At 37.7% G+C, this 16,152-nt stretch overlaps 1 protein-coding gene across 11 annotated transcripts in view; it reads left to right on the top strand.

The window, feature by feature from the left end:
• CFAP43 (cilia and flagella associated protein 43) overlaps positions 1-13,861 on the top strand; it is a 137,882-nt gene extending 124,021 nt beyond the window's left edge. For 9 of the 11 annotated variants that reach the window (XM_074382844.1, XM_074382843.1, XM_074382845.1 and 6 more), the window contains 7 exons: positions 484-697; positions 1,725-1,837; positions 3,135-3,294; positions 8,873-9,037; positions 11,118-11,198; positions 11,821-11,974; positions 13,511-13,861. In XM_074382844.1, coding sequence (XP_074238945.1) covers positions 484-697; positions 1,725-1,837; positions 3,135-3,294; positions 8,873-9,037; positions 11,118-11,198; positions 11,821-11,974; positions 13,511-13,677 — 1,054 coding nt within the window. In that variant the 3' untranslated portion in view covers positions 13,678-13,861. The remainder of the gene's footprint in view (positions 1-483; positions 698-1,724; positions 1,838-3,134; positions 3,295-8,872; positions 9,038-11,117; positions 11,199-11,820; positions 11,975-13,510) is intronic. The other 2 variants (XM_074382837.1, XM_074382842.1) reach the window with 2 other exon arrangements.
• The last annotated feature ends 2,291 nt before the right edge of the window (positions 13,862-16,152 follow it).

Here is a 16,152-nt window from a genome sequence, read left to right as displayed (position 1 = left end):
AACCTCATAGTGTATTGTAAAGCATCTTGATAGTGAGTGCCTTGTGCAAATCTTTGTACCCTTCTTCACTTCCCAGCTGAAGTACAGGGAAACAAAACGAATCTATTAATGTAGATAAAAAGAGAGTTGGCCAGGCAGTGTCTCACCACTGTAATCCCAACACTTTGGGAAGCCAAAGATTTATTTGCCTGCTTATAGTACACAGAAAGGAAATGTGTCCTAGCACAGGTATGGCTGGCTGTCAGTGCTGACAGCAGTTGGAGACATTTATAGTCTAGCCAAGGTCACATCTGAGAATCTGGAGAGTGTGGAAGGAAGGGCAAAGTGGGTGCCTTTATCTGTGGAATAACTCACCCACCAGCTCTCAAATGCCAAAGGAAAGAGCCATATAATATGTTATGCCTGTGCTAAGGGCCTAATTGTTTAACATTGATGTTTTCATGAGAATGTGAAATGTTGATGGGCTTTTCTTGGTGATACCAGGATTCCCAAACAGAAAATGCACTCAGATACAATTCGTGTTGTCCCTTTCGGAGAACGACCAGGATCTGGCAAGTTGAATAAGGATGCCTTTGCCCAGTTAATGAAAGCCATGGATGAGTTGGACAGTATTAGTAATATGCCAGAAGGCTTGGACCCTTTGGTCTGGAATCATTTCTGCATGACAAGACGAGCAAAAGTGGAAAATGAACAGAAAGTATATACTATTTTAACTTAATTTAATTTTTAGTATGTTAATATCAAATTCATAGTTTACATTGGTCAGTGTAACCAGAAAAGCTCATTATTTAGGTTTCCCTGCTAGGGTAGTATTTGGTCATAGTAATAAGAACATAATGAAATACTGTATTAACCCTGGTACTATTGAAGGCTAAGTGTAGGCCTGTTGCTTTTAGACTGGCGCTGTTCAAAATAGTGGCCATTAGTCTCACGTGGTTATTATGCACTTGAAATAAATATTGCCAGTCATAATTGAGATGTGCTGTAAGTGGAAAACATACACAGATTTAGAAGGCTTAATATGAACAAAAAGAAATACGTCTGATTAATATTTTTATATTGATTATAGGTTGAAGTGATAATATTCTGGGTATATTGAATTAAATAAAATATATTAGTAAAATTAAGTTCATCTCTTTCATTTCACTTTTTATAATGTGGCTACTGTAAAATCTAAAATTATACATGTAACTCACATTTATGGCTCACATTATATTTTTCTTGGACAGCACTGTTGTTGTAGGTTATCTCATTTTGCATAGATTAGAATTATATTTAACTCAGCAGAACCAACTTTATAATTTTGCTAGAAGGTAGCAACAGGTAAAAATTTGAGAGTGTGTTTATTTGGAAAGAGAATCCTTCCTCTTGTTGCTTCTTGACCACTCCCCCAAATTCCATAAATTTAGTGCCCACATACATCTGGCTGGCATATTTTTGTTAAAGTACCTGTAGTTCTAATTTCACTTAAAGTGATGAGAACATATTTTAAAAATAAGATATAAGAGAACTTATAGTTGATTTTCACCAAGAAGCAAATTTGTGCTTTTCAAATTGTTCATGGAATATCCCATGTAAGTTTCAGACACTTAAATTTAAATTTTTATTACTTTCTTCGAAAGGTAGACCTATTAAGATTTTTACATTTAAAAAATTAAAAGATGAATCTTCTCTAAAATTGAAGCTCCATGTGTCCTGACATGTTTCTGACTTGGTTCCTTTAGGTAAAGCAGAAAGCAGCTGGCTTATTGGAAATGGCAGCTTTCCTCCGGAAGAGAGTTGAGGAGGATGAAAAAGTGCAACAGGAGATTGAGAGAGTGTTCCATGAACTCATCCTGTAATTTAAAGCTTTCTTTCATGTTCACCTATTCAAAGTCTAAGTAGGGCTAAGTCAGGTTGTGTTATCACTGTGGGAGAATGTCTACTGACTGACTGCTTTAAGCTGTCTCCCTTCCAGCACTGTGCTTTAAAATTTGTATTTTAAAAAGTGCACTTTCTTGAATAAGACATTGATTCAGGATGGAACTTTCCCATGTTTTATTGCTCTTATTACAAATAAACAAGTTTTAGAAAAATCTTAATATTATTTTAACTCTGTCTGTTCCACATAAAAGTACAAAGAACCTGTTTCTTCCAGTCAGTATTTTGGGGCTCAAGCCATATTAGCTAACTGTGTGGAAACAAGCAGATGTCTAAGAACTTTTCATATAGACACCCAGCCAACTAATATCTTTTTCTTTAGGGGAGCTTGTTGTTTACTAAGTGATTAAGATATTTAAGTCCTTGCTTCATTTTTTGGCTATATTTATAGCCTCATTGATAAATACTTCTCTGATGTTCCCAAATTCATTGTTACACATCATTTTTAGATTTAGGCTGTAGAGAGGATATGAATTACCTAGAAATAGATTTGTTAAGTAGATTACAGATTAAATATTGTTAATACAGTATAAGAAATCAATAAATAAGGTCAGAATTTTAATAGAGTTGTTATTTATTTATTTATTGTTTATTCATTTATTTTGAGATGGAGCCGCACTCTGTCACCCAAGGTGGAGTGCAGGAGCACAGTCTCAGCTGACTGCAACCTCTGCCTCTCAGGTTCAAGAGATTCTCGTGCCTCCGCCTCCCAGGAAGCTGGGATTACAGGCATCTGCCACCATGCCTGGCTAATTTTTGTATTTTTAGTAGAGACAGAGTTTTACCATGTTGGCCAGGCTGATCTTGAACGCCTGACCTCAGATGATCCACCTGCCTTGGCCTCCCAAAATGCTGGGATTATATGCATGCGTCACTGTGCCTGGCCAGATTTGTTATTTAAAAGCATCTCTATTTTCTTTATTTTTACTTTACTTTTATTATAGTCAAAATTATATACTCTTTTCTTAATTGTAAAGTAAAAGTCAGTAAATGTATTTCTGTCCATACCATTCTTTGAGCAACCCAGGTATAATTTCACATTAATAGGAAAAGGTTTCAGAGAGACCTCCAGGAAAGCTCATCATCAGAAAAATGTTCTCCACACTAATCTTCGACATGTTTTCCTTAAGCTGATTTGAATTCTATATTCTCAGATAATAGATGAAATTTGAAATATACTACAACTACTTGCTTTGAAGTCCATTTTACTTTAGATTACAGGACGAGAAAGTGAGATTCCAGTTGAATTTGACAATCCAAATTCTTCTTAAACAAGGACAAGTAGAACTGGAAAATTTCCAGCTAGTACTGGAGTATGCTGATGCAATTCTCATCAACAAGAACATAATTGAAGACTTGAACTCTGTGATTCGGGTAATTACACTTTTTTTTTTAAGACAAGGTCTTGCTTTGTTACACAGGTTAGAGTGTAGTGGCACAATCATGGCTCACTGCAGCCTTAACCCCTGGGCTTAATAGATCCTCCCGCCTTCACCCTGAGAGTAGCTGGGAGTACAGGTTCGCACCACTACACACGACTAATGGTTTTACAATTCTTTTTTTTTTTTTTTTTTTTTGTAAAAACAGTTGTTTTTTTTGTTTGTTTTTTTGAGACGGAGTTTTGCTCTTGTTACCCAGGCTGGAGTGCAATGGCGCGATCTTGGCTCACTGCAACCTCCGCCTCCTGGGTTCAGGCAATTCTCCTGCCTCAGCCTCCTGAGTAGCTGGGATTACAGGCACGAGCCACCATGCCCAGCTGATTTTTTGTATTTTTAATAGAGACGGGGTTTCACCATGTTGACCAGGTTGGTCTCGATCTCTTGACCTCGTGATCCACCCACCTTGGCCTCCCAAAGTGCTGGGATTACAGGCTTGAGCCACCGGGTTCGGCAAAAACAGTCTTAATATGTTGCCCAGGGTGATCTTGAACTCCTGAGCTCAAGCAATCCTCCTGCTTTGGCCTGCCAAAGTGCTGGAATTACAGGCATGAGCCACTGCACCTGACCAATTATACTTTTTTTAAAAAAACATAACATATTGCCTGCCCTGTCAAATGTTTTTCATTATTCTCCCATTTTCATAAGTAATTTTAGTTCAGTTAAGTCAGTGATTTCCTAACGGTGGCCGCAGATTAGAATCACTTGAAGAACTTGATAAATGTGCCCAGACCCTCCACCCCAGGCATGAGTATTTTTTAAAAGCTCCTCCCTCCTCCATCCATAATTCTTTTTTTTTTTTTTTGGAGACAGAGTCTCACTGCAACCTCCGCCTCCCGGCTCAAGCAGTTGTTCTGCCTCAGCCTCTCGAGTAGCTGGGATTACAGGTGTGAGCCCCAATGCCTGGCTAATTTTTTGTATTTTCAGTAAAGACAGGGTTTCACCATATTGGCCAGGCTAGTCTTGAACTCCTGACTCACGATCTGCCTGCCCCAGCCTCCCAAGGTGCTGGGATTACAAGCGTGAGCCACCTCGCCCAGCCCTTCCTCCATAATTGTAAGGTTCAGGAAGGATCACAGAGCTAAATGTTCATTCTAGTATGCCATCATTTTGTTAGGCCCAACCTATTCACACAAAGATAATCTTGGGTAAGTTTGGTTAGTTGATTTCAGTCCTTACTTTTTTTCTAATATTAACATTTGGTGTTATAAATTTCCTATAAGCTTTAGGTATAATTGAGTCCTAAAAAAAATTTCCCTATAAGCTTTACTTTATATTCTACAAATTTTAATATTTTGTGTTTTAATTTTCTTTCCATTTAAATATTTTTAAATTTCTTTTGTGAGTTCCTGTGTGACTCATGGGTTATTTAAAAGTTTGTTATTTAATTTCTAAATGTATGGGGATTTTGTTCTATTTCATACATTTTCCTTTTACAGATGCTATAAACAGAAATATATATTGCTATTATTTTTGCTTCAGACAGTTATCTTTTAGAATAATAAAAATGTGAAATGAAGTATTTTCTATTTACCTTAATTTTTGCTATTTCAAAAGATCTTTATTTCATTGTGTAGATCCAGATTTCCATCTTGTGTCATTTACCTTCTGCTTAATGAACTTCCTTTAAGTACAAGTCTGCTAGTAATAAATTCTCTTTTCTTTAGCTGAAAAAGTTTTAAATTCACCTTCGTTGTTAAAAGATAGTTTGCTAGATTCACTGGGTTGCCAGGTTCGTTCATTTGTTCTCTCTCTCTTTTCCTTTTAAAGATGTTAATTTTCTTTTGAACATCTATATAGTTTCTGATAAGGTTTTTTGCTATATTTTTTATCTTTGGTCTTCTGAATTTAATGTGTCTGCCTTTGAGATTTTTATCTTTGGCTTTCAGCAGTTTGAACACAATGTGTCTAGGCGGCAGGGGTGGGGGTGGTGTGCACATGTGTGCATGAGATTCTTGAGGTTCTCTGAGCTGCTTCAATCTGTGATTTGATATTTGTCATTATCTTTGGAAAATTCTCATTGATTATCTCTGAATATTTCTTCTGCCCTGTTCGCTCTCTTTTTCTACTGGGATTCCAATTACACACGTGTCAGATTGTCTGATACTGTTCCACATCTCTTAGATATTCTATACTCATTGTTTTTCACTCTTTGTTGTCTTTGTGTTTCAGTTTGGGTAATTTCTATTGGCCTATATTTAAGTTCATTCATTCTTTCTTATGCTGTGTCTAGTCTGATTATGAACCCATCGAAGGCAAAATATCCATTACCACATTATTGTTGATTGATAGGTAGATCAATAGATAGGCAGACATATATTTAGTATTTCTGTTTAACTCTTATAGTTTCCATCCCTCTGCTGAAATTCCCATTTGTTCATACATGTTATCTACCCTTTCCAAAAATTTTTTTTTAGAAAAGTTATAAAGATAGTACAGAGAATTCCCATATACCCCTTATCCAGTTTTCTGTATTTTTATTATTTTCCATCAGTATGGTACATTTGTCACAACTTTGACCTAATATTGACACATTATTATTAACTAAAGTACAAACTTAATTTACTTTTTCTTAGTTTTTACTTAAGGTCATTTTTCTGTTCCAGGATCTCATCAGGATACATTTTATTTCCTTGTCATGTCTTTCTAGATGGTTACCGTTTCTCAGTTTTTCTTGTTTTTGATGACTTTGACAGTTTTGTAGAGAAATAGTCAGGTTTTTTTTTTTGTAGAATGTGCCTAACTGTGGTTCCTATGATGTATTTATCACGACTTGCCTCTAGAGGAAATTGCTTTTCTGGCCCTGGGAGTGGTAGGGTTTCTTGCCCTTCTCTCAGTGGCTTAAAGGTTTGGTTCCATAAGAGAAAGAATCTGGGCAGGGTTTTGTGCCTTTCCTGAAGTATTGACCACTGCTGTCCTCCAGGCCTGTACTACCAAAGGAGACTTTCTCCAGCTTCCCACCCTGCTGCCTGTCTTTCTGGTGAAGACCTGGTGGAGGTTTGTAGAAACGGGTCTGCAAGTGGATGTGAACACCCCATTTTGTCTCTGGCTGCCATGAGGTCTGTATCCTCATGTTAGCTCACACTCAGCCTTTAGCAATTTGCTAAAATTTTTATCTGAATGTTTAACCTCCTTAATGGTGCCAGGCATCACTTCCTTCTACGAGCTACACAAATTGCCCAGTGCTTTCTCCCATTTTTCCTTAATTGCACCTGTGTTTCCTTAGATTTCAGGCTATTTAATTGCTCTGTTACCTCAGCACCATGACGATTTTGCAGTTTATCTAGCTTTTACTCATTTTGATGGTGGGTGCAACATTTATTATTGGATTTGCTGACAGGTTAAATGTGAAAGGTAAAGTAAGGAGAGAGAGAGATCAACTATAATTCCTAAAATGTTGGCTAGAGCAACTCAGTAGACGGTGGTATCATTAACTGACATGAGAGAGAATGGGGAGGGGTAGCTCTGGCAGAAGAAATCGAGTGAAGAATTTGACCTTTAAATTAAATTTGAGATGCTAGAAAACATCCCAGTGGAAATACCAAGTGGACAGTCAAGAGTTCAAGGCTGAGATCTAAATTTAGGAGTGTTTTATATATATATATATATATATTATATATATATATAATATATATATTAAATATATATTTCATGGTTTAAAGTACCTTTATGTAGATACCTATATGTAAGAATCCATATGTACTTATCTATATATCACATATATATTTCATGGCTTAAAGTACCTTTATGTAGATACCTATATTTAAGAATCCATATGTACTTATCTTCACATATAGATAAGTACATATGGATTCTTAAATATAGGTATCTACATAAAGGTACTTTAAGCCATGAAATTACTTGAGACCACCTTGGAAGTGGGTAGACAGAGAAAAGGGAGTTTGGATCAGTACCCAAAGTCCAACTCCGGGAAGATCTAGCAGAGAAAAAATCAGGAAAGGAGACTGAAGAGGAACTGCCAATATGTAGGAAATATGGTCTCCTAGAAACCGTGAGAGAAACAGTTCCAAGGAGGGAGGACTCATGCATCATGTCAATTACTTGACAACAGTAGTCTCGATGAAGGATTAGGGCAGGAACTCAGTTGGTGATGGCTGAAGAAATAATATGAAATGAGGAAGTAAAAATAGTAACTATAGGCTGGGTGCAGTGGCTCACGCCTGTAATCCCAGCATCTTGGGAGGCCAAGGTGGGCAGATCACAAGGTAAGGAGATCAAGACCATCCTGGCCAACATGGTGAAACCTCACCTCTAATAAAAATACAAAAATTAGTTGGGCATGATGGCACGTGCCTGTAATCCCAGTTACTCGGGAGGCTGATGCAGGAGAATCGCTTGAACCAGAGAGTTGGAGGTTGCAGTGAGCTGAGATTGTGCCACTGCACTCCAGCCTGGCCACAGAGCAAGACTCTATCCCCTTGCCCCCCTAAAAAAGTGACTATAAATAAGTCTTACCAAAAAATGGGTTGAAAAGAAACCAGAGAGGAGATATAGCTTTAAGGCAGTGTTTCTCAACCTTGGAAAATTGACATTCAAGGCCAGATGATTATTTGTTGTGGGGGCTGTCCTGTGCCTGATGGTTAGCAACATCCCTGGCCACTACCCACTAGATGTGTAGAACAAACTGCCTCCAGTTGTATCAGCCAAAAATGTTTCCAGATATTCTCTGGTGGAGCAATATTTCCCCCAGTTGAGGAAGTTCAAGATCCAGAGAAATATTTGAACTTCAGGTTTTGGAGCTAGTGAAGGCAAAGGATATGACCATGGGAATTGGGAGGCTGAAGTGAGATGGAGAAAAAAATCACTGAAAATGTGAAATCCAAGGAATTGAAAGATAAGCCATAATCAGAAGACGAAAATAACAAAAAACAGTAGCAGATAATATAGACTGGTGGCATGAACTTCAAAAAGCTATCTTGAAAGTAAAGCAAGGAAGAATGTAAAATGTTAACTGATAGAATTCCTGTACAGATTTATTTTAGAGACATAGTGGTTTCACAATTAGCACTCTATGAACAATTTTATGAAAATATTCCTAAATTTTATGTAGACAATTCAAAGTGAAGTGCAAAACAGCTAGGTGTTGACGTGTCATTTTTAACTTTTTTTCCTCCTGCCAACCAGATACTGCTGTGCCTTGCTGCATTAAACTATAGTCCTTTATCCACAGCATCAGGTGGGAGGACAATGAGTAGGGATAAAAAAGCACACAGGTTGGTCGATTGGGTGAGACAAAAAAGTTCCTGCCCAATTGTTGACGTATAAAGTAAATTGCTATTTAAATGTATCTTATAATCTCATCTGTTTAGTGACTGTCATGCTTTATAGTGATATTTTGCCTAAGAAGCCATTTTTTAATATCTGCTTCTCAAAAAGAAGATAGAATTATCTCTGTGATCCAAATGTTTTCTAAAACTTGCAATCAGCCTCAAATATTCTATGTTCTATATGCAGAATCATATTACATGGATATCTAATGTACTTTTTTTTAAAAGACTCAAGGACAAAAGAAAATTGCTAGCATGATGGAAAGTAAAGATGTACACAAAAGAATATTTCAGATTGAGTGGGAACATAAGAAAATGGAGATGGAAAGGGAAGATCTAAATCAGAAGGCTTGGGATATTCAGATGCTATTTTTTTCAAGAGATCGTCAAAAGGTAAGTTCTCCCTACCCCCCTACATAGTTTTAATTTTATTCATTAGTGTATTCATTCATTTAACCAGTATTAATAAGAAGCCTCTATGATATCAAGCATATTCTAAGCCAGGAGTGTTTTCTAATGTATTTGTGAGTTATTTTTCTTTTTTTTTTTTTTTTTTTTTTTTTTTGAGACGGAGTTTCGCTCTTGTTACCCAGGCTGGAGTGCAATGGCGCGATCTCGGCTCACCGCAACCTCCGCCTCTTGGGTTCAGGCAATTCTCCTGCCTCAGCCTCCTGAGTAGCTGGGATTACAGGCATGTGCCACCATGCCCAGCTAATTTTTTGTATTTTTAGTAGAGACGGGGTTTCACCATGTTGACCAGGATGGTCTCGATCTCTTGACCTTGTGATCCACCCGCCTTGGCCTCCCAAAGTGCTGGGATTACAGGCTTGAGCCACCACGCCCGGCCCTGTGAGTTATTTTTCTTTCAGTAGTTTGCATTTTCTACGTCCACTTCTTCATGACCCATTCAGTAGAATCATTTTACTTAGAGCTCACTAAGGATTTCCAGTCAAACCCAATGGTCCTTTTCCCAGTCATTACCATCCTTCAATTCTCTGTAGCATTTAACCATCTTAATTTCCCATTCCTTTGGCTTTCTTCAACCTAAATTAATTTTTCTTCCAACATGTCATACCACTCTGCCTCTTTCACTGGATTCTCTTTTGCCTTTTACACTTCAATATAGCAGTTCTTCAAGATTTTTGCCTTAGCTATGTTTGTGTTTTTTTCCATACCTCTCCCTGGATGATGTCCTCTGTTTTTCTAATTTCAGCAATCCCTTCTAAAAACTAATCTAAGTTCTGTGGATTCCAAGCCATGCCCCATTTGTATACTTTTCACCTCCTAGCAGCTTCTCTTCTTAGTTTGCTTTTTTATACATCCCAAATCTACTTTTCAAGATCTAGTTTAAATACCACCCACTCCTTCATAAAACCTTTCTTGATTTCCCTAGCCTGGAGAAATTCCATCTCATCACAAACCACCTTTGAATTAGCACAACATTCTACATGTCTTCTGGCAGCCAATCATATCTATATGATCATTTTCCCACAAAGACTAGGACATGTTATTTATCTTTGTATCTCCCTCAGTGTCTTTAACTAGGACTTTGTTAGTGTGATGCTCAAGTGGAACAATTAAATGTTTGGTGAGTTGAATAAATGAATGAATGAATGAGAAAATAAACTAGGCATTTGTAATAATTTGTGCTTTGATGTAACAATTAGTGTACATGAATGTATTGATAACTAAATACAAGGAAATATTATGGCACAAAAGCCAAATCGATTTTTCTTTTTCGAGATGGCATTTTGCTCTTTTTGCCTAGGCTGGAATGCAATGGTATGATCTTGGCTCACTGTAACCTCCACCTCCCGGGTTCAAGCGATTCTCCTGCCTCAGCCTCCCGAGTAGCTGGGATTACAGGCATGCACCACCATACCCGGCTAATTTTTTTATTTTTTAGAAGAGACGAGGCTTATTAGTCAGGCTGGTCTCAAACTCCTGACCTCAGGTGATCCATCCTCCTCAGCCTCCCAAAGTGCTGGTATCACAGGCATGTGCCACAGCAGCCCGACCAAACTAAATCAATCTTTTTTTTTTTTTTTTTTTTTTTTGGGATGGAGTTTCGCTCTTGTTACCCAGGCTGGAGTGCAATGGCATGATCTTGGCTCACCGCAACCTGTACCTTCTGGGTTCAGGCAATTCTCCTGACTCAGCCTCCTGAGTAGCTGGGATTACAGGCATGCACCACCATGCCCAGCTAATTTTCTGTATTTTTAGTAGAGACGGGGTTTCACCATGTTGACCAGGATGGTCTCGATCTCTTGACCTCGTGATCCACCCGCCTTGGCCTCCCAAAGTGCTGGGATTACAGTCTTGAGCCACCACGCCCGGCCTAAACCAAATCAATCTTAACTTACATAGATACTTACGAAAAACAGTAACTTTCAAAACTAAAACAATCTTTATAAAGTTACCTATTGAAAGAGAGAAAAATATCCTTACTTTTTTTTTTTTTTTAATCTCAAAGTTCCTAAATGAACCAAACTATGAGGCTCTGATTAGTATTCAGATTGGAATAATGGAACAAACCATTGCTGTTTTAGATAAGGTAAGTCTCAAAGGCATTGGTTATTATATCCTAACAGTTGTAAATCATTTGAGCAAAGTAATAGTGTTTCAAATCATGAATTTACTTAGGTCCTAAGAAAATCTTGGTCATTTACTAGTACTTATGAGGTAATTAGAAGTCCCTAAGTAGTGTCTTTGCAGTCATACCCAATGAAATAGAATTAAGCACTTCCTTTAATATTAGAATTAACCCCTGGGGACCTATCTGAGTGTAAGTGGATTTTCTATTTCACATTAGGTTAGGATTTATGTAATAGGAGTATTGGTAGTCTTTGCTCGGCATTGGAAACATTTTATTTAATCATAACTGAATAAAAATGCATAGTTTTATTATGTAGCATATATTAGATAGAAACAAAGCAATCTCAAGCTTTTAAAATATTCTCTCATTTTAAGAATTTATATGTTTTTTCTAAAATTTGGTATTAACATACCATCTATCTTTGAACAAACAACTTGAGTCCCTACTATGCTAGGAACTATGGGTATGGTGGTAAGATGTTATCTTAATGATGATAGTGTATTTAAAATATAAGAATAATGTTTTTATAGGATAACTTACATTTTTCAAAATTAATTTTGTGGGGTGTCAAAAATTTCAGACCCACAAAAAGAATGTGGAAAACTGCAAGAAACTACTCAAAAAACTTGGAAAGTTCAGCAATCAAAAAGATATAGCAAATTATACCCTAAGCTGCAATCTACGAGAAGAGTTGATAGCTGTCTCAGAGAGAAAAGACATCTGTAATGCAATGGGTAAGCATGTTTTTTTTGTTTTTGTTTGTTTGTTTGTTTCCTGACATCTATAATGCAATGGGTAAGCATGTTTTTTTTGTTTTTTTTTTTTTTTGTTTCCTGACATCTATAATGCAATGGGTAAGCATGTTTTGTTTTTGTTTTTGTTGTTTTCCCTGACATCTGTAATGCAATGGGTAAGCATTTTTTTTTTTTCTTTAACTATAGATTTCTTTAAAAGTAATCAGTGGCCAGGTGTGGTGGCTCATGCCTGTAATCCGAGCAATTTGGGAGGCCGAGGCTGGTGGATCATGAGGTCAGGAGATCAAGACCATCCTGGCTAACACAGTGAAACCCTGTCTCTACCAAAAATACAAAAAAATTAGCCGGGCATGGTGGCATGCTCCTGTAGTCCCAGCTACTTGGGATACAGGCAGGAGAATCACTTGAATCTGGGAGGTAGAGGTTACAATGAGCCGAGACGGTGCCACTGCAGTCCAGCCTGGGTGACAAAGTGAGACTCTTCTCAAAAAAAAAAAAAAAAGTAATCAGTAATCCTAAAATCTATACAATAGTTAAAAAGCTACCACCATGTCTTTTCAAAAAATTGTTTAAAATAATGTCAACTTTTATTTTAGATTCAGAGAGTACATATACAAGTTTGTTACTTGGGTATATTGTGTGAGGCGAACGTGATAACTGCTGCCTACTTGGGTATATTGTGTGATGCTGAGGTTTAGGGTATGGAATGATCTTGTTACACAAGTACTGAGCATGGTACCCAGTAATTTTTCAGCCTTTCCTTCCTCCCTGCCTCCTCCTTCTAGTAGTCCCCAGTGTTTTGGGATTTTTTTTGTTCAGTTTTTTGAGACAGGGTCTCCCTGTGTTGCCCACGCTGGAGTACAGTGGCATGATCTCAGCTCAATGCAACCTCCACCTCCTGGACTCATGTGATCCTGCCACCTCAGCACCCCCAAGTACCTGGAACCACAGGCACCTCACCACCACACCTGGCTAATTTTTGTATTTTTTGTAGAGAGTGGGTTTTGCCACATTGGCCAGGCTGGTCTCGAACTCCTGAGGTCAAGTGATCCGTCCACCTCAGCTATCCAAAGTGCTGGGATTACAGGCATTAGCCACCACTCCTGGCCTCCAAGTGTTTCCTGTTGCCATCTTTATGTCCATAAGTAGCCACTCTTTATCTGCCATTTATAAGTGAGAATATGTGGTATTTGGTTTTCTGTTCTGTATTAATTTGCTTAGGATAATGGCCTCCAGCTGCATTCATGTTGCTGCAAAGGACATGATTTCATTCTTTTTTTAATGGCTGTGTCCCATGGTGTATATGTACCACATTTTCTTTATCTAGTCCACTGTTGATGGTGTACCTAGGGTGATTCTTTGTCTTTGCTATTGATAGTGCTGCAATGAACGTACAAGTGCATATGCCTTTTTGCTACCAGCATTTCTTCTACATGCTTAATTGATTCTGAATGCTGCTTCTGTATTTGAAAGTATTGATAAATAATCTAATTCCTTTCTTCATTTTTGGGATAGGGTCTAAACTGACTTGTGAAAAGATTGCCGAAGAACGGTATGAAAACATGATGCAACAGCAGAGGTTAACAAATATTTCAAAACAACAAGCTGAACAGATTTCAGTACTACAAGCTGAAGTTGAAAGATTAAGGATGAAAACATTTCCTGCTCTTGTTCAAATGTAAAAACTCTGGCAGGAAAACACAAGGCCAAATCAATCATTTAAAAAATCATTTCATTTGGGCAAAATGATTTCCTTTCCTTTTTTACTGGCAAATTGAAGTAGCATGTCCTCTTAGTTGCATGTTTTAGATTAAAAAAAAAAAAAAGTTTAGTTTTAGCCTTAATTGTATACAAATTTTTGTCCTGCATGAATAAATGTGTAAAATACCATGAATTGTTTTTATTCAAGAATAAACAAGACTTGAGATCAAAGTATTCAAGATCTATTTTACTCGTTTAATCTGAGTTGGATCAAAGATATTTTCATAGTTATAATATAGAAAGTCTTAAAAAGAAATTCTTTGCCACACTAGCATTTCTAATTTTATAAAACTATCAGAAAAGTTATGAGAATTATGGATAATTTTTATCTTTATGCTTTTCTGTTTCTCATTTTCTTCAGTAAGCATTTGTTTCATAATCAGAAAAAAATTATGAGAATAGATTATTCCCTGCTTCACCAATGAGAACAAGATAAATTGTTAGCTTTTTCCAAGCCTTCTATCCTTTGTACATTACAACATATTTTAGAAACATAATCTACATTTATTTCATGTTGCAATAGAATTCAATTTCGTGCTCTACCCAATAGGGTTTAACAAACAGAAAAATACTTTCTTATTTCCATGAAATAGTTTATCACTTTACCCATGTAGATGCTGATAATTACATAATGAGATGACTAACTGGCCAGAAAACTCCTTTGCCCTTCCATAGCCTGGACTGCTATATCATTGGGATCATGGACAACAATCTCCAAATGATGTCAGTATCTCACTGTTCTGCAATTTATGAACTCAATGTTAAGTTTAATCCTCAGTACCATATCCAGTATATACTGATGTAGACAAAGTAAGGGAGCTATTATAAAATCTTCTATTTAGAAAAAAAAAAATCTTTAGATGTAATTGATCACCCACATAGTGATCTGTGCTGGATGGGGATAAGGGAAATGATATGACCAGCATTTTTTTTTATTTTTTTATTGCATTTTAGGTTTTGGGGTACATGTGAAGAACATGGAAGATTGTTGCATAGGTACACACATGGCAGTGTGATTTGCTGCCTTCCTCCTCATCACCTATATCTGACATTTCTCCCCATGCCATCCCCCCCAACTCCAGCCCCCCACTGTCCCTCCCCTATCCCCCCCCCACACACACAGCCCAGTGTGTAGTGCTCCCCTCCCTGTGTCCATGTGTTCTCGTTGTTCAACACCCACCTATGAGTGAGAACATGCGGTGTTTGATTTTCTGCTCCTGTGTCAGTTTGCTGAGAATGATGGCTTCTAGGTTCATCCATGTCCCTACAAAGGACACGAACTCATCGTTTTTGATGGCTGCGTAATACTCTGTGGTGTATATGTGCCACATTTTCCCTGTCCAGTCTATCATTGATGGGCATTTGGGTTGGTTCCAGGTAGGACCAGCATTTTTATGACTCCCCTCCTTTGTACTAGACTTGACTCCTGAAGTAGTCAGTTTGACTTATTCAGTAGGGAAGTGCTCACAGGTAACATTTCCTACATCTGGGGCCGTTTAAAATTATCCCTGAGATGACAGTTGTGGGGACAGACCCCAGGATGGGGGTACAAATACTTTAAACTTAAGATGGGATTGCCATAAGTTCTCTGTCCTGTTGGCTTGTCAACCATAGATGTACTAGACTTGATTTTTTACAATCTTTCTGGCGACACAAACTTCATTTTCACCTAAGTGAGCTGTCTGGAGACTCCCTTTGCCAGTAGTCAGTGCCACAAATTTCACTAGATAATTCTCTGTGGATTCCCAGGTCTTAACATTTAACACTGGTTACATTATGGGGAGGGGATGGGCTGAAAGTCCGGTGTACTTGAGGGGGGTTCAGAGGAGTGCTAAACTAGTAGGGAAGTGCTTTTGAAAAAGCTAAGTAAAGCTGTTTTAATACTTAAAAGGACCCAAAAGCAGAAATCCAGAAAGCCCCTAGGAATGACTAGCAACTAAAACCAGGAAGCCTCTGATCCACAAAGTTCTCTCCTATCACCTCTGCCTTTCTCCGTAAGCACAGCCACTGCCCTTAAGCATGCCAGCTCTGCTCCTTCCAGGTGTACATACAACAGCTCCAGTCACAAAAAGAGATGGAGCTTTCTTTTCCGGAGCTAAATTCCAAATTCTCAGGGACCAGACCAGCTTGGGTCCTATATCCATATATGGGCAAAATGATAGGTGCAATTGTATAACTTGGCAGCAGAAACCCAATTCTGTGGAGGTGGGTTTATAAATAAGAAGTCTATGTTTAATCTATTTCACAGATGAAGCTAGAAGGGCAAACAAATGTGAATCTTATATGCCATGAAAACTTGATGTGGGTGGGAGATAAGGAAATGTAGTTTTGTAAGAAACAGATGATTGTTTCACTAAATGATGAATATGAGAAACAAATTTGAAGAGACAGGGAAG

Source organism: Saimiri boliviensis, chromosome 12 (assembly GCF_048565385.1).
Source record: "Saimiri boliviensis isolate mSaiBol1 chromosome 12, mSaiBol1.pri, whole genome shotgun sequence".
Lineage (NCBI taxonomy): Eukaryota > Metazoa > Chordata > Mammalia > Primates > Cebidae > Saimiri > Saimiri boliviensis.
The sequence above is the reverse complement of the archived record's forward strand: the minus strand, read 5'-3'. Positions and strand labels throughout refer to the sequence as shown.